The sequence below is a fragment of the Tamandua tetradactyla genome, chromosome 11 (genome assembly GCF_023851605.1).
Source record: "Tamandua tetradactyla isolate mTamTet1 chromosome 11, mTamTet1.pri, whole genome shotgun sequence".
Lineage (NCBI taxonomy): Eukaryota > Metazoa > Chordata > Mammalia > Pilosa > Myrmecophagidae > Tamandua > Tamandua tetradactyla.
Window position 1 is genome coordinate 46,618,724 of NC_135337.1, and position 25,353 is coordinate 46,644,076.

General features: G+C 36.9%; 1 protein-coding gene and 1 long non-coding RNA gene across 2 annotated transcripts in view; one reads left to right on the top strand and one right to left on the bottom strand.

Annotated features, from left to right (window-relative positions):
* Nucleotides 1-11,844, top strand: LOC143650119 (uncharacterized). Its single transcript, XR_013159382.1, has 3 exons — nucleotides 1-234; nucleotides 9,769-9,890; nucleotides 11,706-11,844. It is a non-coding gene; the product is annotated as an uncharacterized LOC143650119 (long non-coding RNA).
* IFI44 (interferon induced protein 44) overlaps nucleotides 5,155-25,353 on the bottom strand; it is a 25,326-nt gene continuing 5,127 nt past the window's right edge. The window contains exons 3-9 of the mRNA XM_077120513.1: nucleotides 17,129-17,165; nucleotides 16,173-16,374; nucleotides 15,876-16,025; nucleotides 10,461-10,632; nucleotides 9,371-9,471; nucleotides 7,011-7,182; nucleotides 5,155-6,135 (exon numbers count right to left, since the gene is read on the bottom strand). Coding sequence (XP_076976628.1) covers nucleotides 6,113-6,135; nucleotides 7,011-7,182; nucleotides 9,371-9,471; nucleotides 10,461-10,632; nucleotides 15,876-16,025; nucleotides 16,173-16,374; nucleotides 17,129-17,165 — 857 coding nt within the window. The 3' untranslated portion in view covers nucleotides 5,155-6,112. The remainder of the gene's footprint in view (nucleotides 6,136-7,010; nucleotides 7,183-9,370; nucleotides 9,472-10,460; nucleotides 10,633-15,875; nucleotides 16,026-16,172; nucleotides 16,375-17,128; nucleotides 17,166-25,353) is intronic.

Sequence of the window (25,353 nt, forward strand, 5' to 3'; positions counted from 1 at the left end):
TTCCACTCTAAACAATAGGCCTGCTCCCACAAGCTTGGATTAGGAAAAGGAATGTAGTTTTTCTGGGGTATAAACAGTTTCAAACCAGTACATCATCGAACTTTCTTCTGTACTGATTAATTCTTTAGTGCTGCTAAACTTGTAACCATCTCATCTGAGGAAACAGCACTCACTGCTCTATCTGGAGAGATTAATCCTGTTTCATCAGATAAAACTTCAGCGGAATGCCCTGAGGTAATTGACTTGAAAGACACTTCTATTTCTTTTCATGACCCATGCCCACCACCCCTCTTTTCTTCCAGACCTATTAACTAGGCTAAAGTCTTAACAGATTCTGAAAGATGAGGTACAAAGCGACCAATGAGGAAGTACACTATACTCCAAAAGAACTGTATGAGTTTTCCAATTTATATAGACAGAAATCTGGAGCATATGTATGGGGATGGATATTAGGGATGTGGGATAATTGTGGAAGCAAAATAAAGCTAGATCAGGCTAAATTTATTGATATAGGTTGTGCTGGTTTTAAAGGATTTATGTACCCTAGAAAAGCCATGTTTTAATCCTAATCCCATTTTGTAATGGCAGCCATTTCTTCTAATCCCTATTCAGTACTGTATGTTGGAAACTTTAATTAGATTATCTCCATGGAGATGCGACTCACTCAAGAGTGGGTGTTAAATTGAACATGTCTCCACTCATTCTAAGTGGGTTTTAATTACTTTGCTGGAATCCTATAAAGGAGGAAACATTTTGGATAAAGATGGAGATTCAGAGGGAGCAGAGAAGAATGACAGAGCCTCAGGAAATCCAGCAGATACTGCCATGTTTACCATGAGCCCTTCCAGCTGAGAGAGAGACATTGAGCATCATCAGTTCTATCTCAGGGGCATAGCAACTCTCCAGTCCTATATCATAATCATTGGACAGAGTGAGGAAGAAGTAACAACTACTCTAGATGTAAGGCATTTGTGTGTCAGAGGATGGAGGAATAATCCAACAAAATACAGAGTCTTTAACCTCAGTGAAATTTCTAGGTGTCCAAAGGTGTAGGGCATGTTGAGATATCCTTTTTAAGATGAAGAATAAGCTGTTTCATCTAGCCACTAATAGGAACAAAAAAAGAGGCACAATGCCCAATTGGCCTCTTTGGAGGCAACATATTCATCATATATGTGTACTACTTTGGTTCATTTACAGAGTGATCAATAAACCTGCTAGTTTTTACCAGATTAAGAGAAGACTCTGCAACAGGTCCAGGCCATTGTTCATGCTGCTTTGCCACTTGGACCATATGGTCCAGCAGATCCATGGTGGCTAGAAGTAAATAGAAATGCTCTCTGGAGTCAATGGCAAGCCCCTAAGAAGAATCATAATGAAGGCCCTTGGGATTTGGGACTAAAGTCTTGCCATCCTCTGCAAATAACTACTCTCCTTTTGAGAAATAGCTTTTGGCCTTCTATTAGGCTTTAGTAGAGACCACATTCTTAACCAAGGCCCACCAAGTTACCATAAAACCTGAGCTGCCTATCATGAACTTGGTGTTGTCTGATCCACTGAGCCATAAAGTTGGGTGTGCACATAATAAAATGTAAATGGTATTATGAGATAGGGCTTGAATGAGTCTTGAAGATACAAGTAAGTTATGTGAGTAAGTGGTCCAAATGCCCATTGTCCCCACTTCTGCCACATTACCTTCTCTTTCCCAGCCCACAGCTATGGCCTCTGGGGGAGTTCCTTAAAGTCAGTTGACTGAGGAAGAGAAAACTCTTGTCTGGTTTACAGATGGCTCTATATAATATGCAGATACCAACTGCAAGTGAATAGCTGCTGCACCACAGCTCCTTTCTGGTACGTTCCTGAAGGGCAGTGGTGAGAGGTAATCCTCCCAGTGGGTGGAACTTTTGAACAGTGCAATTAGTTTTCCATTTTGCTTGGAAGGAGAACTGGCCAGAAGTGTGTTTGAATACTGAGTCATGGGCTGTTGTTAATAGTTTGGCTGAATGGTTAGGGACTTGGAAGGAGCATGATTGGAAAATTGACAGTAAAGAGGTCTGGGGTAGAAGTATGTGGATGGCCCATTCTGAATGGGTAGAAAACATGAAGATATTTGTATTCTATGTGAAATGTTCACCAGAGAGTGACTTTAGCAGAAGAGATTTGAATAATCAAGTGGATAAAATGACCTGTTCTGTGGTTACCAATCATCCTTTTTCCCTATTGACGCTGTCATTGCCCAATGGGCTCATGAACAAAGTGGTCATAGTGGTAGGAATTGAGTTTATGCATGGGTTCAACAACACGGATTTCTACTCACCAAGGCCAACCTGGCTACAGTCACTGTTGCCTGCCCAACCTGCCAGCAGTAGAAACCCACATCAGTCCCCAATATGGCACCATTCCCCAAGGTGATCAGTCTGTTACATAGTGACAGTTTGATTACATTGGACCACTTCCATCATGGAAAGGGTAGCTATTCTTTCTAACTGAAATGGATACATACTCCAGATATGGGTTTACCTTCCCTGCACAGAATGCTCTGCCAACACTGCCACCCATGGATTTACAGAATGCCTTATCCACCATTATGATATGCTACACAGCATTACTTCTGATCAAGGAACTCACTTTACAGAAAATAAAGTGTAGGAGAGGTACATGTTCGTGGAATTCTCTAGCCTTAATATATTCTCCATCATCCTGAAGCAGCTGGATTGATAGAATGGTGGAATGACCTTTTGAAGACAATTATGGAACCAACTAGAGACCTTGCAGGGCTGGGGCAATGCTTTCCAGGAGGCAGTGCATGTTCTGAATCAGCCTCCACTTATATAGTGCTATTTTTCCCATAGCAATGGGAGTGACACCACTCACTGTTACCCCTAATAACTCACTAGAAGAATTTGTGCTTCTTTTCCCTAAAATCTTAAGTTCCGTTGGTCTACAGGTCTTCAATACAAAAGGAGGAGTGCTTCCACCAGGAGACCCAACAGTGATTCCACTGAACTGGAAGTTAAGACTACCACCTGGCCACTTTGGACTTCTCATGCCTCTGAATCAGCAGGCAAAGAATGGAATTACTGTACTGGCTGGGGTGATTGATCCTGAGTATAAAGGGGATACAGGAATGCAACTACACAATGGAGGTAAAGAATAATTTTCCCGGAATTCCGAAGGTCTCCTAGGGTATCTGTTAGTACTACCATGTCCTATGATTAAAGTCAATGGAAAACTGCAACCATCCAATCCAGCCAGGACTACCAATGGCTCAGACACTTCAAGAACGAGGATTGGATGACCCCACCAGGCAAAGAATCACAGCTAGCTGAGGTGCTTGCTGAAGGTACAGGGAACATGCAATGGGTAGTGGAAGAAAGTAGTGATAAATATGAACTATGACCATGTGACCAGTTATAGAAACAAGGACTGTAATGGTATGAATATTTCTTCCTTGTTTTTTTTATGTTCATGTTTGTATTTGTACATAAAGAACATATCTTTTTTCTTCTCTGAACTCCATATCATGACATAGGTTGCATTGTTCATGTCATAGTATTTAAGTTATAGGATATCAAGCTTAAGAACAATATTAACCTAAGACTTGCACCTATTTTAGAGAGATTTAGTGCATTTCTAGTTCTACGTAGGATAGTTGAGTACTGTTAGGTGAAAAATTTGCCTGTTATTGTTGTTTATTTAGAGATTAAATATGCTTTAAGGTGATGTGATGCTGCCAAGGTGACAAGAAGTGGATTGTGATGGTTAGGTTTGTGTGTCAACTTGGCCAGATAATGGTGCCAAGTTGTCTGGTCCAGCAAGCACTGACCTAATCATTACTACAAGGATTTTCATGAACTTAAATCATCAGTAAGTGGGTTGCAATGATGACTGATAACTTCCACAATCAGTGAAGGAGAATGTCTTCAGCAATGAGCTGCATTTAATCCAATCAGTTGAAGGCTTTCAAAGGAGAAGTCAGAAGAGAAAATCTCTCTCTCCACTTCAACCAGCCAGTGTCTCCTGGGGAATTCATCAGAGATCTTTACCAGTATTGCCGGTTTGCGGCCTGCCTTATGGAATTTGGAATCGTGCATTCCCATAGTTGCATGAGGCACTTTTATAAAATCTCATATTTACAGATATCTCCTGTCAGATCTGTTTTCCTAGAGAACCCTGACTAACAGAAGCAGATAGTATTAGGTGGGCGTAAGGGGAGCTTCTGGGATGCTGATGATCTATTTCTTATTTGAGTGCTAGCTACATGGGTGCACATGATATGCAAAAATTCATCAAGTCTTACAATACTTACACACTATGCACTTTTAATATATATATATATATTGTAATTTAAAAAAAAGTTCTCAAAATTGATTTACAATTTTAGACAATTTTTTTAAGGAAACTTCTAATCTAAAAGAAAAAGAAAAACAGGGGCGGGCCGCGGTGGCTCAGCGGGCAAAGTGCTTGCCTGCTATGCCGGAGGACCTCGGTTCGATTCCCGGCCCCAGCCCATGTAACAAAAAACGGAAAAACAAAATACAATAAAACAAGAAAATGTTTAAAGATGTTTCCCTTTCTTCCTTCCTTCCTTCCTTCTATCCTTCCTTCCTTCTCTCTGTCTTTCCTTTAAAAAAAAAAAAAGAAAAACACTTCCCAGAATCTACTAGGTATATATTATAGCCTCTACAGGCATTGGTCATGTCCATAATTAACTCTCTTTCTAGTAATAAATCACCCTCCCTCATCAAGTATGACCAAAGATAAGCTGGTCATATTTCCTTTTCCCCTGGACAAGGTCATTATTCCTGAGGATGAGCATATTTCTTAAGCCAGGTTAGCTACTTTCCTTTTGTAGGGTATTTCACAATGAAACTGGTTAAAGAAAAGTCCTCTTCTCTGATTCGCAAGGCTGAATGATTGTGAGTTTGATATGTGGCTTCAGATGGCTTGATACTTATCAAGAATCCTAGGCTGAGAAAATGACAGCATTATGCAGAAGTAAGGAATGAGATGTGTGTGTGTGCTAGCGCGTGTGTGTGTGTGGTGGGGGTGGGAGAATGGTGGGGGGAGTGTTTGTGTGTGTATGTGCGCATGTGTGTGTGGTGGGGGTGGGGGAGTGTGTGTGTGTATGGGGGAATGGTGGGGGGAGTGTTTGTGTGTGCTAGCGCATGTGTGTGTGGTGGGGGTGGGGGAGTGTGTGTGTGTATGGGATGTGTTTGTGTGTGTGTGTGTACGTGGGATGTGTGCATGTTTAAGTGTGTATGTGTGTAGGAGAGAGAAGGGGAGGGGGAGAGGGAGGAGGAGGGAGGGAGGGGGAGAGAGAGGGAGGGAGGAAGAAAGAGGGCTGGAGAGGAGAGGTTTGGTTGTTTGAGCCAGTATGATGGTCATCTTCTTCCTGTTGTTCAGGTTGAGTTTGTCACTTGTAACTGAAATAATAGTTACTGATTGAGTAATCAAGCCATAACCGCCTTCAGCTTTAACACTGAACTCTTACTATTAATTGCCTCCTCCTAGAAGGGTATTAATATATTACGCAAGAATGGCTTTCGGTTAAAGATAAAGGATAACACCATGTGGGGACTTAAAAACACTAAAATCAAAGGTTTTAGAAACAAATTAAGAAGATAAAATTAAGGTGGACAGAGTGAAGATGAGAAATGCTGACATACCATATTAAAATAAACTTTTATCAATATCTCGCTCTCTCTTTCTCTTTCTCTCTTTCTTGCACATACACACACACACACACACACACACACATAGTTTGGGAATAAGGCTAAAATGATTAATTGAGGATTCAGTAAATGCAAGTTAGACTTAGGTTTTAAAAGAAGAAGCTATTTTTTTACAGACAACAGAAAATACATTCAAAAGAAGTTCTGATTTTTTGTCTTACTCTTAATGACTTTAAATGCTGCTGCTTTCCCTAGTATTTTACAGGTATTATGATTTTATACATGCATGTTCACCCTGGACATAAATAAAATACAGCCCTTCAGTTATTGCTATTTCTCTTTTTCCTGCTTTCTCATTTATCAATTTCATTCTTCCACGATGGGCTGAAAGTTATTATGTGAGGCCTTCACTTGTTTCTTTTCTTCTTCTGTACATTTCATTCTTCCTTTCCTCTGACGGCTTAGAAAAGAAAAACAAGACATGCTTAATGAATTTTCTGGGAAAAAGTAACCATTGGGAAGAAGACAATGGGCTGCTGGACATCTAAGCCAACCTTACTTTAGGAGCGCATGAGAGGGAGAAACCAAGATGGCAAAGTCAGAACAGCAAAGCTAGAAGTGTGAGAACCAGCCAGTGATTTGACTGTATGAGAGAATTAGAGACGATAAGATATTCTAATTTGATTTCGCAAGAACTAAACTGCACTTGGATATTTGGGTAAGATTTGTGTACAGATGAAACGTTTGCCATGATCCTTTACTGGGACAATGCAATGTATACTGAGTGCAGATTAGTAACAGAAATACACATACTGCTAAATTCTAAGACCATAAATATAAAAGGCACATACCTCTACCTAGAACTAATTGCATAAAACGAGAGTAAGATGAAGGAAAGGAATCAAAAGTCAAGTTAGAAAAGTCAGGAACCCAAGGAAGGAGAAAATAATCAAAGACCCCATCTGATGAGGAGTAATGCTGAGCCAATTCAGTTCTAAGTCCCAAGCAAAGACACACAATATGAAAGAACAGAGCAGAGTTACACTTTGGGATGTTCAAACAGAGGGAACAACGGAAGTAGGCCATTTCATAAATTCTATCTAAAATCCAGATAAGGAGAAGAGAAATGGTGCAGATCTCCTCCGATAAATTCTAGAGGCAAAAATCAGGAAATGTGGAGGGAAAACCTCATCTAGCCAGGAGGGAAAAGGGCAGGATTGTTCATAGAGCAGTGACCCAGAAAAGATAGAGAACTGCTATGTACCCAACAGATACAGGCAAGAGATAGCCAAGCAGCTGACCAAGCATCTGTACCACCAAAGGCTTCTAACCCACCTGTTTCAAGAGGCAAATTCTCTAAGAAGTCATCTGCAGCCCGCAACATCTGTTTCAATGCAGTGAGGATCAAAAGGTCCTTTAGAGGGTCCAGCTCCCACTCGGAGGTATAATTGCTAACTACCAAGATATTAGAAAGAGGAATTCCAAGTTCTTTGTGGACTGTCTCTAGCTGCAATTAAGAAATTAAAAATCCAGAAAGAGAAAAACAGTGAAATATTATTTATTTTATGTCAATGTAAATTATGAAAGCAATAAAAATGTTGGAACTTGGCAATGATTTTCCTGTTGTGGAACACAGAGATAGAAAAGTGGCACTTTAAAGTCTTCCTTAAAGAACGTCATGAGTGAAATGCTGATAATCACTAATTATCACTTGTATACATTTACTATATACAATATGAGTTGGAAAAAAGATAATCAATTGTTGTACATAAACTAGAATGGAGTTAAAGCATTACAATTACACTAGGGTCCATAATTTTCCTGTTCTTTTTTAAAGTTATTATAAATATAATGGCAAATTCTGAGAACTGAATTTGTGAGCAGAGGTTTTCAAGTGAAGGCCTATTGTAAAGATTCCTAAGCTCCTACAGCAGTCACATCCATTCTGGAGTTGTGTTATTTCTAAATTCTCAGATACTGGGCCCTTTGTGTATAACCTGGTCACTCCCTACCTTGAGTATTTTTGTGACACCTAAGACTCAGAGCTAGGGTTCCACAGCTGTGAAAGGCAATATTACCCCATACAGCAACTGTTAAAAACACTGAAAAAGTGATCAGACTTCAATTAGAATTATGAATGAAGCTGATCCAGGCAGACTAAAGAATAAGGGATGATACTGATTGTATTTTATTTATTTATTTTTTTTGCACGGGCAGGCACTGGGAATCAAACCTGGGTCTCAAGCAGGGCAGGTGAGAATTCTGCCACTGAGCCACCATTGCACTGCCTCTTTTTTATTTTTATTTTTACTTTTATTTATTTATTTTTTTTTGAGTAGTGAAAAATGTTCAAAAATCAATTGTGCTGTCATGCCATTGATCCAGGTTTCATTCCTGGTGCCTACCCATGCAAAAAAAAAACATCAATTGTGATAATGAATGATAGCTATAGGATGATGCTGTGGGCCATTCATTGATTGTACAATTTGGATGATGATATAGTATGTAAATATATATCTCAATAAAATTGGATTACAAAAAAAAAAAATTAAAAAGAGAAAAGAAGTTATTCTCAGGATAAGTAGATTTTGCTACACTAGTTTAACTACTTAGACTAGTTTCTCTCTGAAGCCAGACTTCCTGGGTTCAAATCATGTCTCTGTCACTTAACTCCATAACTAAACATTGGCAAATACTGTTTCCTCCTCTACAAAATGGGGATTTGCAGGACCCACCTCTTAGATCAGTTTATAAGGACTGAATAAGATAATTTATCTTACATGTAGTGCTTACTGAATATTAGCTATAATTGCATTCTTCCAATTTGTATTTCTATCTCCATTTTCCTTTTGGCTCCAATTCAAACTGCACACATGTAGCAGATTATATTTGTGAAGCTTAACTTTGATTACATAACTTCTCTTCCAAAAAGTTACTATGATTCCCTATCATGCACTCAAATTAAGTAAAATCGCCTCATATGAACGTTTCTTTCTCACGTTCTCCTTCTTATAAGGAGCGGGGCCTCCACTAAACAGAATAATTGCCCTGGGCTTCCCAAACACACTTCCTTTCCTTACATTGATGTACTGACTATTCTTCCCCATGATTAATTTCATTTTCTTTTTTCTCTCTTCACCTCCTGAAATACTCATTCTCTTTGCAAGCCATTCCCCAGTGCCACCCCATGAGTAAAATCGTCCTCTATTCTCTTTAAAACCATATTTTCCTGCTTTAAACTTTTAAGGCACTTTGTTCTTAGCCTTTCATGTTGTTTCTCACACTCAGTCATATATTGTATCTATTCATAAACTTTGTTTATCTCACCCCCACCCCCTCACTCCACCCTAGAAAATTGTAAGCTTTTAGTGAAGGGGAATTGTGTGGATTAGAAAGTACTACACTGGCTTAATCATTGAAAGCACTCAACAAATATTTGTTGAATTGAACCTAAATTGAATTAAATCATAATGAGTGGGATTTTCTGTAAGTGCCAGGGTAAAGACACATATTTTCTAAATTTTAAAAATTTTCTAAATTTTAAAAATTTGGAAAATTGGTTTTCATTACCTAGGCAATTGTTTTAATTCAGCTTAAACTCTGTTGCTGTCTATTTTCATTTGTATACAGAATAATATCATATTTTATGGTGATATAGCCCAGAAAATCTATTTATAAACAGCATCATTCATTACCTTGAGCTTCACAGGCAAACATCTGTATATGTCTATAAAGTCACCTTTTGTAATCAGATCTATGCCATCCACTTGAGTAAGCAAAGCCACATGTACCACACCTATGTAAAACAGATCATATGGTTTTTAGGACAGCATCAGTATTCTTATATTTAATAACTACCAATTATGAAATAGGCTATTTACAGAGCAATTTCAGAGATTTGGGACGCTCCTCTCCCATCCCCCAATAATCCCATTTAACTACTCAGGTAATGTCTAGAATTCCTCTACATAGGATATCTCTTCATTGCCTTCCATGGTGAGAAATAAAGTTTAAAATTTAACACTCCCTTAGAAAAGGTGACTAAAATTCATGCTATCATACTACTGATTATTTTCACATCCTGTTCAAAAAGTTGTCTTTTGATGGAAACTGGAGGAAAGACCAAAGGGGGAGCAGAGGCTTCAAGAAGGAGACAGATTGTGCCAAAGCATCACAAATACCCTGCTCCTATTTCACAATTTTGGCACTAAGAAGGTAAGCCAACCACTCACTGATTCTAACTTAATGAAAATTGTGATAGACTCATTCATCCCCAAACAAAAGAGATAATACAACCAAAAAAAAGTCAGATGGGTCACCCTCATTCCCTGATCTTGTTTACTTCTCCAAACCTTCAAGCCACCTCTCCCTATGAAACATCTTAGTATCTTTGTTTCTTTTTTCTTATTGAAATGTTCCTTTCCACTTTCTAATGTTTTAAGGCCCATGGGGTTATCTAAAACTCTGGGTCAATAACTGCAAACTAGGATGAAAGGAGAGCAGTTAGTTAAGATTGTATCAAACTCTATATATATATCAATTTGTTTAATCCTTACAATAAATTCCTGACTTCAGGCAATAGTATCATGCTAATTTTATAGATTAGGAAATTGAGGCACGGTTTAAATCACTTGTATGAGGGCATACGATTCATGAATGCTCAATTTGCTAATTGGCCCCAGAAGATTCAAATATGCAGTTCACTAATTTCTTTGTCCTGTCCCAAAACCATCCTATATATAGTCTCATCAATTACCCTCAAGAACAAAGTGGAATGATAATCACCATGTTTTACCAATTCCTTTTTAATTCTTTTGATATTTGCCACCATCTCATAGGAGAGGCTTGCAAAAGAGGTGGCATTGAACACAAATGCCACACAGTGGATTCTGTCCTTCAGCAATGGGGAGTCGATGTAGTCAGGATGACTTGGGGTAATTGGTTTTTTTGAATTGAACTGTAAGGTAAACATAAAGCAGCACATTAATTCAACAAATATTCATAAGCACATCTTTTGGAACCAGCACTGTGCAAGTGAACAAAACAGTGAACAGAGCAATTATCTTATGGGGCTTACAGTAAAGTAGAGAAAAGTCATTACACAAGTAGCTAGCAGTCCTTTTGCCTAGTGAGCTATGGCTTCCGTGCTGAAGGGACAGGTAAGCTGAGAGCTCAGAGGTAAGAAGGAGTTGGTCTGGTAAAGGGGACAGGGATGTTATGGAAAGTGTTGTAGACAGAAGAAGCAGTGTAGGCAAAGGGGGAAGTAAGCATCAAAAAGAAATTTGTTAAGGTCAGGCAGAGAGTGAGGGAGGAAAGCAGGTCTGGATAAGATGTACTTGCCTTTGAACTAGCAATCACTCTGTTATGAACATGTGCCACAGATATACTGGCAACAATTCAAAATGATAAAAGCACACAGCTATTAATCACAGGAGTACTTGTAATAGCAGAAGTCTGATATGTTAATAAAATGTGGCATACTACCGCTTCTCTAAGAAAAAGGGAGACACATGTCTACATATGTCTGCTTGTGTATTAACCATACATTTTTTTTTATGAAGTTACTTATAAGAGAAGAGGAGACATTTATTTGAAGTGGCAGTGATAGATGGTAGATTTCTTTGAATACACTTTGCTTTGTGATTTGACTTTGGAACCATATAAATCACAAACAGAAAAACTAAATTAAATAAAAAATCATTGCCTAAAAAGACAAAAATTAAACAAGTGAACTTTTTTTAATTAAAGAAGTTGTGGGTTTAGAGAACAATCATGCATAAAATACAGGATTCCCATATACCACCCTATTTTTAACACCCTGCATTGGTATAATATACTTGTTACAACTGATGAAAGCACATTCATTGTGCTCTATAATATAATTATAATATAATATAATTATATTATAAACTATAGTCCATGGTTTAACTTAGGGCGCAATATTTGTATTGTGCAGTTCTATGGATTTTTTTTATTTCATTCTAGTATCATATATATAACCCAATATTTCTCCCTTTTAACCACATTCAGGTATATATTTCAATGTTGTTACTTACATGAGCAAGTGAACTTCTGCATCCAGTTGGAGTTACAACTACACAGAGAAAAAGTATTTCTACTTGACTTCAAAACTCAGTAATTTGTATACCTTTACAAGGATATGTCCTAAGTATCATATTAAAAATCTTTTAAAAATTAATTTAATTGCTTCCAATTTTTATTGTGCTTATATTATATTGTAATGATATAAAATATGATTACGATTAGATTATTTGTGTTATTCTGAGACTACTATGAGTATTTTGTGAGATAAAGCAAGCTATTGTGATTTGATATTCTATTATCTTTGGTTTCTTTGATAATAGGGGTTCTCAGTTTGGGAGGAAGCAGGTAGATACATCAGAGAGAACAGATTAAAACACTCTAGACCTGAATTTGAGTGTATCTGTAGGAATTTACATTTTATCATAAAATTATGCATTTCCTAGTTTTGTCCACTTAAAACAGCAATAAACAATGACCAACCCTGTAGCAATTGATAATTGTAATGTCCAAAACCAGAGCTTCTTGGAGAAATAGTTGATTCAAAATCTGGGACAGAAAATATTCCAAATGTGGTTGGGAGATCTAGTTATACTGGTAAACAAGGAATTTAGTAAAGACTTTTAGGGTCAACTCAAAAGGGCTCAGCATCCAACTTTAGAGCCTCCCACTAGTCGAAGAAGGCATATTTGACAATATAGAGAAAAATTGCAGTGCACTGAAATACATAGAAAATGCTAAACCTATGAGTTCATAATGATAATAAAATAATAACTGGTTACTACTGATAAATATCTAGAATCAAGTTATCATTTCAAAGTCTGGTAATAAAAGAGGAAGAATCAAGCATGTATCCTTCGTTTCTATATAACTGTACCATTGAGTAATGAAATAACACATCAAGAGAAGTTTCTCTTTCATATGTGAAATGAGAAAGAACCAATGGAAATAGAATATCATAATTTGCACAGCCTAGTAAATAACAAGATCCAGACATTGGATGCTAATGGATACTGACACTAGAAAAGTGAGACAACCTGACATTGTATGTCTCCTGATAGAGCATAACACCATCCATGGAGTAAAATCTGAATCTGAACATGCCTATTTATCTAACTACCAATTTACAGAGGACCAGGTAAAATATGCCAAGGGACACAAGCAGTATAATTTTACTGTAAGGGAGTCTATAGAACAATCAACCTGATTTCTTGGAAACAAATTGCAAGAACAAAACAATAGAGAAAGAGGTAGAAATTACAGGCTAAAAGAAAGTAAATAGATTTATTTGAATCATTTACAAATAAATTGCTAAAAATTTATATACTAGCCTATAAGATATGTTGAAATTTGGACACTTGAATGGTACTTGATAAATTAAGGAATATAACATCCTTAAAACACATGTGTTAAGGATATTATGGCTACACTTTAAAAAGATTATATATATATATTCATTTAGGAATGAAAATTACTTCTTAGATTGGTCTCAAACAATACAGAAGAGAAAAAACTGGATAGATATAGAAAACATGATTGGCTGTGAGTGGGAAATTGTAGAAGCTGGGTACAGGAAAATTCATTAAATTATTTTGTTTACTTTTGTATAAGTTTAAAATTCTCTATAATAAAAAGTTATTTTATAAAAAAATATTTAAATAAATATAACACCATCTACAAGACAAAACTCTATACTAGAGAATAAAAGAAGACTTGCATGAATGTAAAAATAAAAATACATATCTCTGGACAGAAGCATTGTATATGTAAAGATGTAAATCAACTTTTAAATCTTATAAAATTTTTATGCAATTTCAGCCAGAACAAAAACAAAATCCCTTGGGAAAATGTATGTGTGAAAAGGGTCAAGAAAAACAAATGGGAGAAATAAAAAATGAATATGACTTGCCTGATAAGTTGTTGAGACATAATTGATTGCTATGGTAATTAAAACAATATCATACTGATAAAGGAATAGTTAAATACATCAATAGATCAAAATACAGAATACAGAAACTGACCTCTGTGTTTGATAGGGAAAAAATACAAAGGCATTCAATGAAAAATGTTGGCACAATTTATTATCCATTTGGAACAAGGTATATTAATGATTAATTCAGGATATAAATGGTGATTAAAAGGACTAGAAAGTATTAAATCATAATTGTTTTTTACTGTTCAGTGAATCTGGCACTTTAAACATGACACATGATAACCCTATTTATTCATTCCTAGGAACCAAAATTGGTGATGATCTTTCTCCGTCCTTGGAACAGTACCCAGTACATTTTAAGTACTCAACAATTATTAAAATTTTATTGACAGAAAAATATCACTGGACCAGAAGGTATGTCCATTACTGTGATCTTATAAAAATCTCACCAGTGAAATCTTTGACCAGAGCAAATAATTATCAAATCAGAGTCAGTGGGCCACATATAAACTATAGCTAACACTGCCTTCTTATTAAGAATATTATATAAGGTTTGGGGATTAAGGCAGATTATGAATCTTTTCATTGTCAGATGATTTTAAGTTCCTTGGATGCTAGCATCTTACTCTTTAAAAATCTATGGGAAGGAACCGGGTCCAAAGCAAACCTTAGGCTTCTACCATCTAGATATCATGGTATAGCTTCTATAAAGACTTCATGGAATAGAAACAACCCTTCCATTGTTACTGATTACTATTTGCCCCTATACATAGCAGTTGTGCAATCAACCTATCTTTTATAGGAGGTAGATTCAGGAACAGTGTTAAGCATTGCCTATAAGAAATCTTTCCTGAACCACCCAAGTTAGTTAGGCACCTAGTCTATGTACACCTAAAGCACCCTGTTTTCACCCATTTTGTATTACTGTAGAAGGATTTCTTCATTATAGAAGACAGAATGGTCCTTAAGGGCAAAACTATCTTGAATATCACTGCAACTTCAAAGCCTAAAATAGTAGTAAATTCCAAGCATATTTGGAAGCATATTGTTGACTGAATAAATTAACGTATAAAAGAGATAATGATTAACACTTAAAAATTCTAATCTGCATCAGACTCAGAACCAGTCTGCCGCATCTTCTCCTATTCAGATAGAAACCAAAACTCTCCATAGGCCTTCTGAGATACTATAAAAAGACAGGAACACATTATCTAGTCATTGAATTCTAACAAAGAGGTTTCAAACTTTCCTATTGTTAGTGTAAAAAGTTGTGGTTTCATTTGGTACAGGAAAAAAACAAAAACCCTATTAGAAGATGGCCTGAGAAGAATTCCTCCATTTATGGGAAAGTAAGATATTAGAGGGAAACTTAGGGAATACATAATGAAAAGAAATGTTTCTTATTGCTACTGCATTCTTCTTCTTATCACTATTTATCATTATTTCACTAGCCAAAATGACAGTCACCACAATGTAATGATTGTTTGCCAGGTGCCAGATTCTCTGCTAAGTAATTTACAAAAGTAATATATTGAATCTTCATACGAATCTTTGATTATATGTCAGATATTGCTTAGTTCCTTATTCATCATCTTGCCAATAAAGATTTCATTATGTTTGGAACTAAAATGTACCCAGTAAAAAATATTTACCTCTCAAGAGTCCATTACAGCTTTGGTGTCCATGTGACACAGATTGGGTCATGAAAAGTAATCAGTGCAACTTAGAAAGTGAGTTTTCCGCTCATTACAAAAAAAAAAGACAGACTGATCTCTGCCCCCGCCCTGGCCTAAAATAAAGACAGTGCTCAGCATGGATGCCCTGATGGTAAAAGGAAGAGAACCACAAGCTGAGGGCCTCAGCACAAAAAAATCAGGACTCCCGACCACTGCCACACCAACCCTGGGCTGCCTACCTTCAGGCTTCCTGTTACCTGAGAAGGATCATCTGTTTGATTAAGTTGCTGTAGTTGGATTTCTGTTTCACGTAGCCAAAAGCAACTGGCATGGTGTTTAGTATAATTGTTAGGACATCTATGACAGAAGATTCCTTCCTATAATTGCATTATTTATAAAATAAAATATCAAAAGAGGACAGAAACTTTGAACAGTAAAATAAATTCGAATGCACTAAGTTAGTCTACAGTCTAATGGCGTGGATAGTGAGCAAAAAGAAAATTAAACTCAATTATAATTATAATATCACAAAGATGAACCAAATCCTACCCGGTATCGGTCAGGCACATGGCCTTGCAAGACGTAGGGTATGTCCTCCATGCACAGTCCTTCTTCTTTCTCACCCAGTCCCATTGCATCACACAGAACGAATGGCAAGGAGTTGCCATCTTTCCCATCTTTAATGGAATATGTCCTGTACTGCGGAGGGAAAAAGGGCAATTTATGAGATCTTGTTTTAAAAATTGTAATTTGAGATGAAATCGACAGGTAATAAAGGTATAAGGCTTTCAGATCTAATGAACTTGGACTAAGAAGCAAAGGTTGGGTGATCTGGCATTTGCTCACCTGTTCAGATACTCTGGTTGTATCAAAGCCCAAGCCCACCAAAGCCTGGTTGGTTACGTAGCCTCGGAAAACAGACTTCACTGAGTTGAAAAAGCTGGACTTCCCAGCTCCAATCGGACCCAGAAGCAGAATTCGGACTTGAGGAACCAGGTTTCCATGTGGTTTGTAAGTTCTTACAGCAGAAAATAAGCTCTCCCTGAGCCTATTTAGACATAATTTTCAAAAGTAAATAGGTAAAGTTGCAAAGACCTTCCAATACATTTTCCTAGAATTCATATTCTGTTCTTATCATTTGTTTTTTATTAGCAACCTGATTTCTTATATAAAAAACATGAAAAAATAAAAAACAGGAAAACAAAATTTAAAAAATACTTGAAGTAAAAAAAAAGAAAAAAAATATATGAAGTCATTCTGATCTTACCTTACTTCAGATCCTATAGTAAAAGAAGGTAAAGCAAAAATAACACTTTTAACTAAAGCTAGTGATACATAAAACCTTTCATACCTAAGCTATTAGACTTATTGAACCTAGGAATAAATATCAACTATGTTAAACATGGAACTGAATTAATAAAAAACTTCAAAAATCACATGTGTAACTTTACAATTTTTGGAAGTAGATAATTTCTAAGATGTTATTGTTCAAATAGATATTCCCCACTTGCCAAAAATAGTTGAGACTGTAAATGCAAGAATTCTAAGCAAAATCATACACATGCAGCCGCAATTATTTTCTTTCAAGTATAGATAACATGAGAAATGTCTTCCTTTTAGTCAATGTTCCTTTTTTAACATTACAATTATCAAATAGTTCTGTCTATATAGTGAAAGTTTGCTCTTTATCATCCACAAGGTATCTGTGATAATCTGCACTATCAGTTTTATTGATAGAGCCTATGATACAATAAGTCTAAGACAATAAACAGAATAATAGAACATTTAAAACACTGACTTACATATTGGCTCCTTTTATCTTCCTTTTGTCCAATAGATCTAGGGAAATCACCAAAGAATAATGAAGATTAGAAGTTGGCGGAAGTTGTTGAAGGACTGGCTGATAGGATGTACGTGAAATACGTAAATAGCCTTTCATGAAAACAGTGCAGTATATTGAAAACCCAGTAGAGGAAACTCTGGAAAATCCCATTACCATCATCCACTTTAGACACGCTAGAGCCGGAATCAAGGTGGACCACTGAAAGACTGTGGTGCCTGTACATGGAACCTGCCGCCTCTTGTGGTTCCCCAGCAATTAGAGGCTACGGAGAGGAGGCTTGAATACAAATGTGTTGCCATTTGCAACAGGAAAACAAGAAACAACACATCTTTGCTCTGCCCTAATTACTCAAGAATAATGTATGGCTCTGAACAAATAGGAGTTGAGGTGGTGTGGGGTGGGGGGCTGAGGAGGTAGGAATAGGTGAGAAGCAAGATCTGGAGGCATGGCCAGGTTAAGGAAAGACTGTGAATGTCCCCCCCAAATATTTTCCCCACCATACCACAATAGTTCGGAAAGGGATAATGGGCAGGCACACAGAAGGAAAAACCACAACTGGCACAACTGCTCTGAAACCTATTGTTCACCACTGGCTCTGAGGGGTCTGAGGAATTCATTTGAACCAATGAGAAGCGAGCCCAGAATTTCAGCTTTTTGGGAAAAAAAGACACTGTTACCAGCAGATTTCCTTTTTTTCTTTAATTGGGACATTTTCTCGGCCTTAGAAACCAGCAGATTTCTAACTGAATGAATTAGGTGTACAATGTTGATAGTTCTCTAAAATACAGAAGAATAATCCTGTGTGGACCATTGATAAATATGGCCCTAAATACCATAACAAAAAAAAACTTTATTAAATTATTATTGGAGTTTAGTAAGACGCGCGGATCTTAGTTTCTTCTCCAGGACACCTACTAGGGGAGTAGAAACGATACAGAAAGCGCCCAAAGCCACAACAGAGATAAAAAAGACAGCGTACCCCATCCTGGAACGGCTGGCTGGCTGAGAGAAGCAGCTCGGGTGAGATCGCCGAGGCGCGCGGGCCTTACTGGGCGGGGTGGCAAGCGGCCGGAGTTACTCCCTTCCCCCTTCCCAGGCCGGCTGGGAGAATTGGAGAGGCGGTCCCCTGAAACAAAGACGGCTGGCGCCCACACCACGCGCAGCCCCCGGACCAACTGAGAGAATTGGATCGGAAACCCCCAGGCCGCGGAGAACGGTGACGGGTGGGGGAGGCCCCTTCCAAACCCGTGACTCCCGGGGAACGTGCACTCTCTCGGGCGGGCCACTGCCGCTGGCGCCCTCCCGCCACGCTTGTTGCCCAGGGCCGACTAGGAAATTCGGACGGGCTCTTTCCCTGGCTGCGGCGACCAGCAACCCTCCCTGCGTTCGGACCCCGGGCCGGCTCAAGCCGTTTCGGCTAGCGAACCCCCCGGACGGCGAGAGTTTTCCAAAGTTTAAGGTCCCACAGCACCTTTTACTGGTGGGACCCGCAGACAAACGTGTGCCACGAGCGCCACCTACTGGGCAGGATAAGAAAAACAGAACCCAGAGATTTCACAGAAAAATATTACAACCTTGCTGGGTCCAACACCAAGAGAAATCTGAATAAATGCCCAGACGCCAGCAGCAGAAGATAACTGTCCACGCTCAAAGGATTGAGAATATGGCCCAGTCAAAGGAACAAACCAATAGCTCAAATGAGACACAAGAGCTGAGACAACTAATCCTGAATATACGAACAGAAATGGAAAACCTCTTCAAAAATGAAATCGATAAATTGAGGGAGGACATGAAGAGGACATGGGCTGAACATAAAGAAGAAATAGAAAAACTGAAAAAACAAATCGCAGAACTTATGGAAGTGAAGGATAAAGTAGCAAACATAGAAAAAATAATGGATAGCTACAATGATAGATTTAAAGAGACAGAAGATAGAATTAGTGATTTGGAGGATGGAACATCTGAATCCCAAAAAGAAACAGAAACTATCGGGAAAAGAATGGAAAAATTTGAACAGGGTATCAGGGAACTCAAGGACAATATGAACCGCACAAATATACGTGTTGTGGGTGTCCCAGAAGGAGAAGAGAAGGGAAAAGGAGGAGAAAAACTAATGGAAGAAATTTTCACTGAAAATTTCCCAACTCTTATGAAAGACCTAAGATTACAGATCCAAGAAGTGCAGCGCACCCCAAAGAGATTAGACCCAAATAGGCGTTCTCCAAGACACTTACTAGTTAGAATGTCAGAGGTCAAAGAGAAAGAGAAGATCTTGAAAGCAGCAAGAGAAAAACAATCCATTACATACAAGGGAAACCCAATAAGACTTTGTGTAGATTTCTCAGCAGAAACCATGGAAGCTAGAAGACAGTGGGATGATATATTTAAAATACTAAAAGAGAAAAACTGCCAACCAAGACTCCTATATCCAGCAAAATTATCCTTCAAAAATGAGGGAGAAATTAAAACATTCTCAGACAAAAAGTCACTGAAAGAATTTGTGACCAAGAGACCAGCTCTGCAAGAAATACTAAAGGGAGCACTAGAGTCAGATACAAAAAGACAGAAGAGAGAGATATGGAAAAGAGTGTAGAAAGAAGGAAAATCAGATATGATATATATAATACAAAAGGCAAAATGTTAGAGGAAAATATTATCCAAACAGTAATAACACTAAATGTCAATGGACTGAATTCCCCAATCAAAAGACATAGATTGGCAGAATGGATTAAAAAACAGGATCCTTCTATATGCTGTCTACAGGAAACACATCTTAGACCCAAAGATAAACATAGGTTGAAAGTGAAAGGTTGGGAAAAGATATTTCATGCAAATAACAGCCAGAAAAGAGCAGGAGTGGCTATACTAATATCCAACAAATTAGACTTCAAATGTAAAACAGTTAAAAGAGACAAAGAAGGACACTATATACTAATAAAAGGAACAATTAAACAAGAAGACATAACAATCATAAATATTTACGCACCGAATCAGAATGCCCCAAAATACGTGAGGAATATACTGCAAACACTGAAAAGGGAAATAGACTCATATACCATAATAGTTGGAGACTTCAACTCACCACTCTCATCAAGGGACAGAACATCTAGACAGAGGATCAACAAAGAAATAGAGAATCTGAATATTACTATAAATGAACTAGACTTAATAGACATTTATAGGTCATTACATCCCACAACAGCAGGATACACCTTTTTCTCAAGTGCTCATGGATCATTCTCAAAGATAGACCATATGCTGGGTCACAAAGCAAGTCTTAACAAATTTAAAAAGATTGAAATCTTACACAACACTTTCTCGGACCATAAAGGAATGATGTTGGAAATCAATAATAGGCAGAGTGCCAGAAAATTCACAAATACGTGGAGGCTCAACAACACACTCCTAAACAACGACTGGGTCAAAGAAGAAATTGCAAGAGAAATTAGCAAATACCTCGAGGCGAATGAAAATGAAAACACAACATATCAAAACTTATGGGACGCAGCAAAGGCAGTGCTAAGAGGGAAATTTATTGCTCTAAATGCCTATATCAGAAAAGAAGAAAAGGCAAAAATTCAGGAATTAACTATCCATTTGGAAGAACTGGAGAAAGAACAGCAAGCTAACCCCAAAGCAAGCAAAAGGAAAGAAATAACAAAGATTAGAGCACAAATAAATGAAATTGAAAACATGAAAACAATAGAGAAAATCAATAAGGCCAGAAGTTGGTTCTATGAGAAAATCAATAAGATTGATGGGCCCTTAGCAAGATTGACAAAAAGAAGAAAAGAGAGGATGCAAATAAATAAGATCAGAAATGGAAGAGGAGACATAACTACTGACCTCACAGAAATAAAGGAGGTAATAACAGGATACTATGAACAACTTTACGCTAATAAATACAACAATTTAGAGGAAATGGACGGGTTCCTGGAAAGACATGAACAACCAACTTTGACTCAAGAAGACATAGATGACCTCAACAAACCAATCACAAGTAAAGAAATTGAATTAGTCATTCAAAAGCTTCCTAAAAAGAAAAGTCCAGGACCAGATGGCTTCACATGTGAATTCTACCAAACGTTCCAGAAAGAATTAGTACCAATTCTCTTCAAACTCTTCAAAAAAATCGAAGTGGAGGGAAAACTACCTAATTCATTCTATGAAGCCAACATCACCCTCATACCAAAACCAGGCAAAGATATTACAAAAAAAGAAAACTACAGACCAATCTCTCTAATGAATACAGATGCAAAAATCCTCAATAAAATCCTAGCAAATCGTATCCAACAACACATTAAAAGAATTATACATCATGACCAAGTAGGATTCATCCCAGGTATGCAAGGATGGTTCAACATAAGAAAATCAATTAATGTAATACACCATATCAACAAATCAAAGCAGAAAAATCACATGATCATCTCAATTGATGCAGAGAAGGCATTCGACAAGATTCAACATCCTTTCCTGTTGAAAACACTTCAAAAGATAGGAATACAAGGGAACTTCCTTAAAATGATAGAGGGAATATATGAAAAACCCACAGCTAATATCATCCTCAATGGGGAAAAATTGAAAACTTTCCCCCTAAGATCAGGAACAAGACAAGGATGTCCACTATCACCACTATTATTCAACATTGTGTTGGAGGTTCTAGCCAGAGCAATTAGACAAGAAAAAGAAATACAAGGCATCAAAATTGGAAAGGAAGAAGTAAAACTATCACTGTTTGCAGACAATATGATACTATACGTCGAAAACCCGGAAAAATCCACAACAAAACTACTAGAGCTAATAAATGAGTACAGCAAAGTAGCAGGTTACAAGATCAACATTCAAAAATCTGTAGCATTTCTATACACTAGTAATGAACAAGCTGAGGGGGAAATCAAGAAACGAATCCCATTTACAATTGCAACTAAAAGAATAAAATACCTAGGAATAAATTTAACTAAAGAGACAAAAAACCTATATAAAGAAAACTACAAAAAACTGCTAAAAGAAATCACAGAAGACCTAAATAGATGGAAGGGCATACCGTGTTCATGGATTGGAAGACTAAATATAGTTAAGATGTCAATCCTACCTAAATTGATTTACAGATTCAATGCAATACCAATCAAAATCCCAACAACTTATTTTTCAGAAATAGAAAAACCAATAAGCAAATTTATCTGGAAGGGCAGGGTGCCCCGAATTGCTAAAAACATCTTGAGGAAAAAAAACAAAGCTGGAGGTCTCGCGCTGCCTGACTTTAAGGCATATTATGAAGCCACAGTGGTCAAAACAGCATGGTATTGGCATAAAGATAGATATATCGACCAATGGAATCGAATAGAGTGCTCAGATATAGACCCTCTCATCTATGGACATTTGATCTTTGATAAGGCAGTCAAGCCAACTCACCTGGGACAGAGCAGTCTCTTCAATAAATGGTGCCTAGAGAACTGGATATCCATATGCAAAAGAATGAAAGAAGACCCATCTCTCACACCCTATACAAAAGTTAACTCAAAATGGATCAAAGATCTAAACATTAGGTCTAAGACCATAAAACAGTTAGAGGAAAATGTTGGGAGATATCTTATGGATCTTACAACTGGAGGCGGTTTTATGGACCTTAAACCTAAAGCAAGAGCACTGAAGAAGGAAATAAATAAATGGGAACTCCTCAAAATTAAACACTTTTGTGCATCAAAGAACTTCATCAAGAAAGTAGAAAGACAACCTTCACAATGGGAGACAATATTTGGAAATGATATATCAGATAAAGGTCTAGTATCCAGAATTTATAAAAAGATTGTTCATCTCAACAACAAAAAGACAGCCAACCCAATTACAAAATGGGAAAAAGACTTGAACAGACACCTCTCAGAAGAGGAAATACGGATGGCCAAGAGGCACATGAAGAGATGCTCAATGTCCCTGGCCATTAGAGAAATGCAAATCAAAACCACAATGAGATATCATCTCACACCCACCAGAATGGCCATTATCAACAAAACAGAAAATGACAAGTGCTGGAGAGGATGCGGAGAAAGAGGCACACTTATCCACTGTTGGTGGGAATGTCAAAGGGTGCAACCACTGTGGAAGGCAGTTTGGCGGTTCCTCAAAAAGCTGAATATAGAACTGCCATACGACCCAGCAATACCATTGCTAGGTATCTACTCAAAGGACTTAAGGGCAAAGACACAAACGGACATTTGCACACCAATGTTTATAGCAGCATTATTTACAATTGCAAAGAGATGGAAACAGCCAAAATCTCCATCAACAGAAGAGTGGCTAAACAAACTGTGGTATATACATACGATGGAATATTATGCAGCTTTAAGACAAGATAAACTTATGAACCATGTAATAACATGGATGGACCTAGAGAATATTATGCTGAGTGAATCCAGCCAAAAACTAAAGGACAAATACTGTATGGTCCCACTGATGTGAACGGACATTCGAGAATAAACTTGAAATATGTCATTGGTAACAGAGTTCAGCAGGAGTTAGAAACAGGGTAAGACAATGGGTAATTGAAGCTGAAGGGATACAGACTGTGCAACAGGACTAGATACAAAAACTCAAAAATGGACAGCACAATAATACCTAATTGTAAAGTAATCATGTTAAAACACTGAATGAAGCTGCATCTGAGCTATAGGTTTTTGTTTTGTTTTGTGTTGTTTTGTTTTGATTTTACTATTATTACTTTTATTTTTTTCTCTATATTAACATTCTATATCTTTTTCGGTTATGTTGCTAGTTCTTCTAAACCAATGCAAATGTACTAAGAAATGATGATCATGCAGCTATGTGATGATGTTAAGAATTAATGATTGCATGTGTAGAATGGTATGATCTCTAAATGTTGGGTTAATTTCTTTTTTTCTGTTAATTAAAAAAAAAAAAAAAAAAGAGAAGGGATAATTGGAGATGAAGGGATACAGACTGTACAACGGGACTGGATATAAAAACTCAGAAATGGACAGCACAATACTACCCAATTGTAATGCAATTATGTTAAAACACTGAATGAAGCTGCATGTGAGGTATAGGTTTTTTGTTTTTGTTTTTTTTGTTTTTTTTTCTCTCTATTATTGTTTTAATTCTTATTCTGTTGTCTTTTTATTTCTTTTTCTAAATCGATGCAAATGTACTAAGAAATGATGAATATGCAACTATGTGATGTTATTAAGAATTAGTGATTGTACATGTACATTGAAATGATTTCTAATTGTTTTGTTAAGTCTTTTTTTAATTAATAAAAAAAAAAAGAAAAAAAAATTATTATTGGAAGTAGAAATAGCAAAGGCTGCATTCTATGACTATAATATAACAAAACTAGAAATAACAAGTATAAAGAGATATAAAAGCAACTACTTTGACATTAAAAAGGTACTCTTAATTAACTCTGATATCCAAAAAGAAACAAAAAAACCAAAAGTGTGTGCGTGTGTGTGTGTGTATATACATATATAAAATAACAATATAAACCCTTCATCTCAAATCTGTAAAAAGGGCACATTTCACTAATAAAAAAAGAGAAAAGTTTGAAAACAGAAAATAAGGCGAGAAAAGAATAAAGGAACAAGTCTTAGGACTATAAGCAGCAGAAGCAATCAATAAAATTATGAAGACAAATTTCAAAAACTGGAAAATATAAATTAATACAGTAATTGATAATTTCTTAATGTAATATAAGTAAACCACTAACTACTCTATTCAAAGGAAGCCAGTCCACAAAATGCCATACCAAAACTCACAGTGTAGAATGGCTACATATTTTCAAACTGACATTAAATAAGCGTTGTAGAAGATGTAGTGATGAAAACTCTTATCTATTACTTGTGATAGAGAAAATAGTACAACTATTTTTGAAAATGTTGACAGTATCTATTGAAGCTGAACATACGTATATCCTACAACCCAGGAATTTCACTCATATATATTTTTCAAAAAATATGTGTGAACCAAAAGACATATAAAGAATATTTATTAAAACATTATTTATAGTAGCTCCAAATAGGAAATCCTAAATGTCCATCAATAGTGATCAGATTAAAAATATGTGATGTATCCATACAATGAAATACTGTATGAAAATGAAAAGGAACAAAATTACTGCCGCATTCTGTAATATGAATGAATCACTAGGGTGGAAGAAGTTAAAGCAGGTGG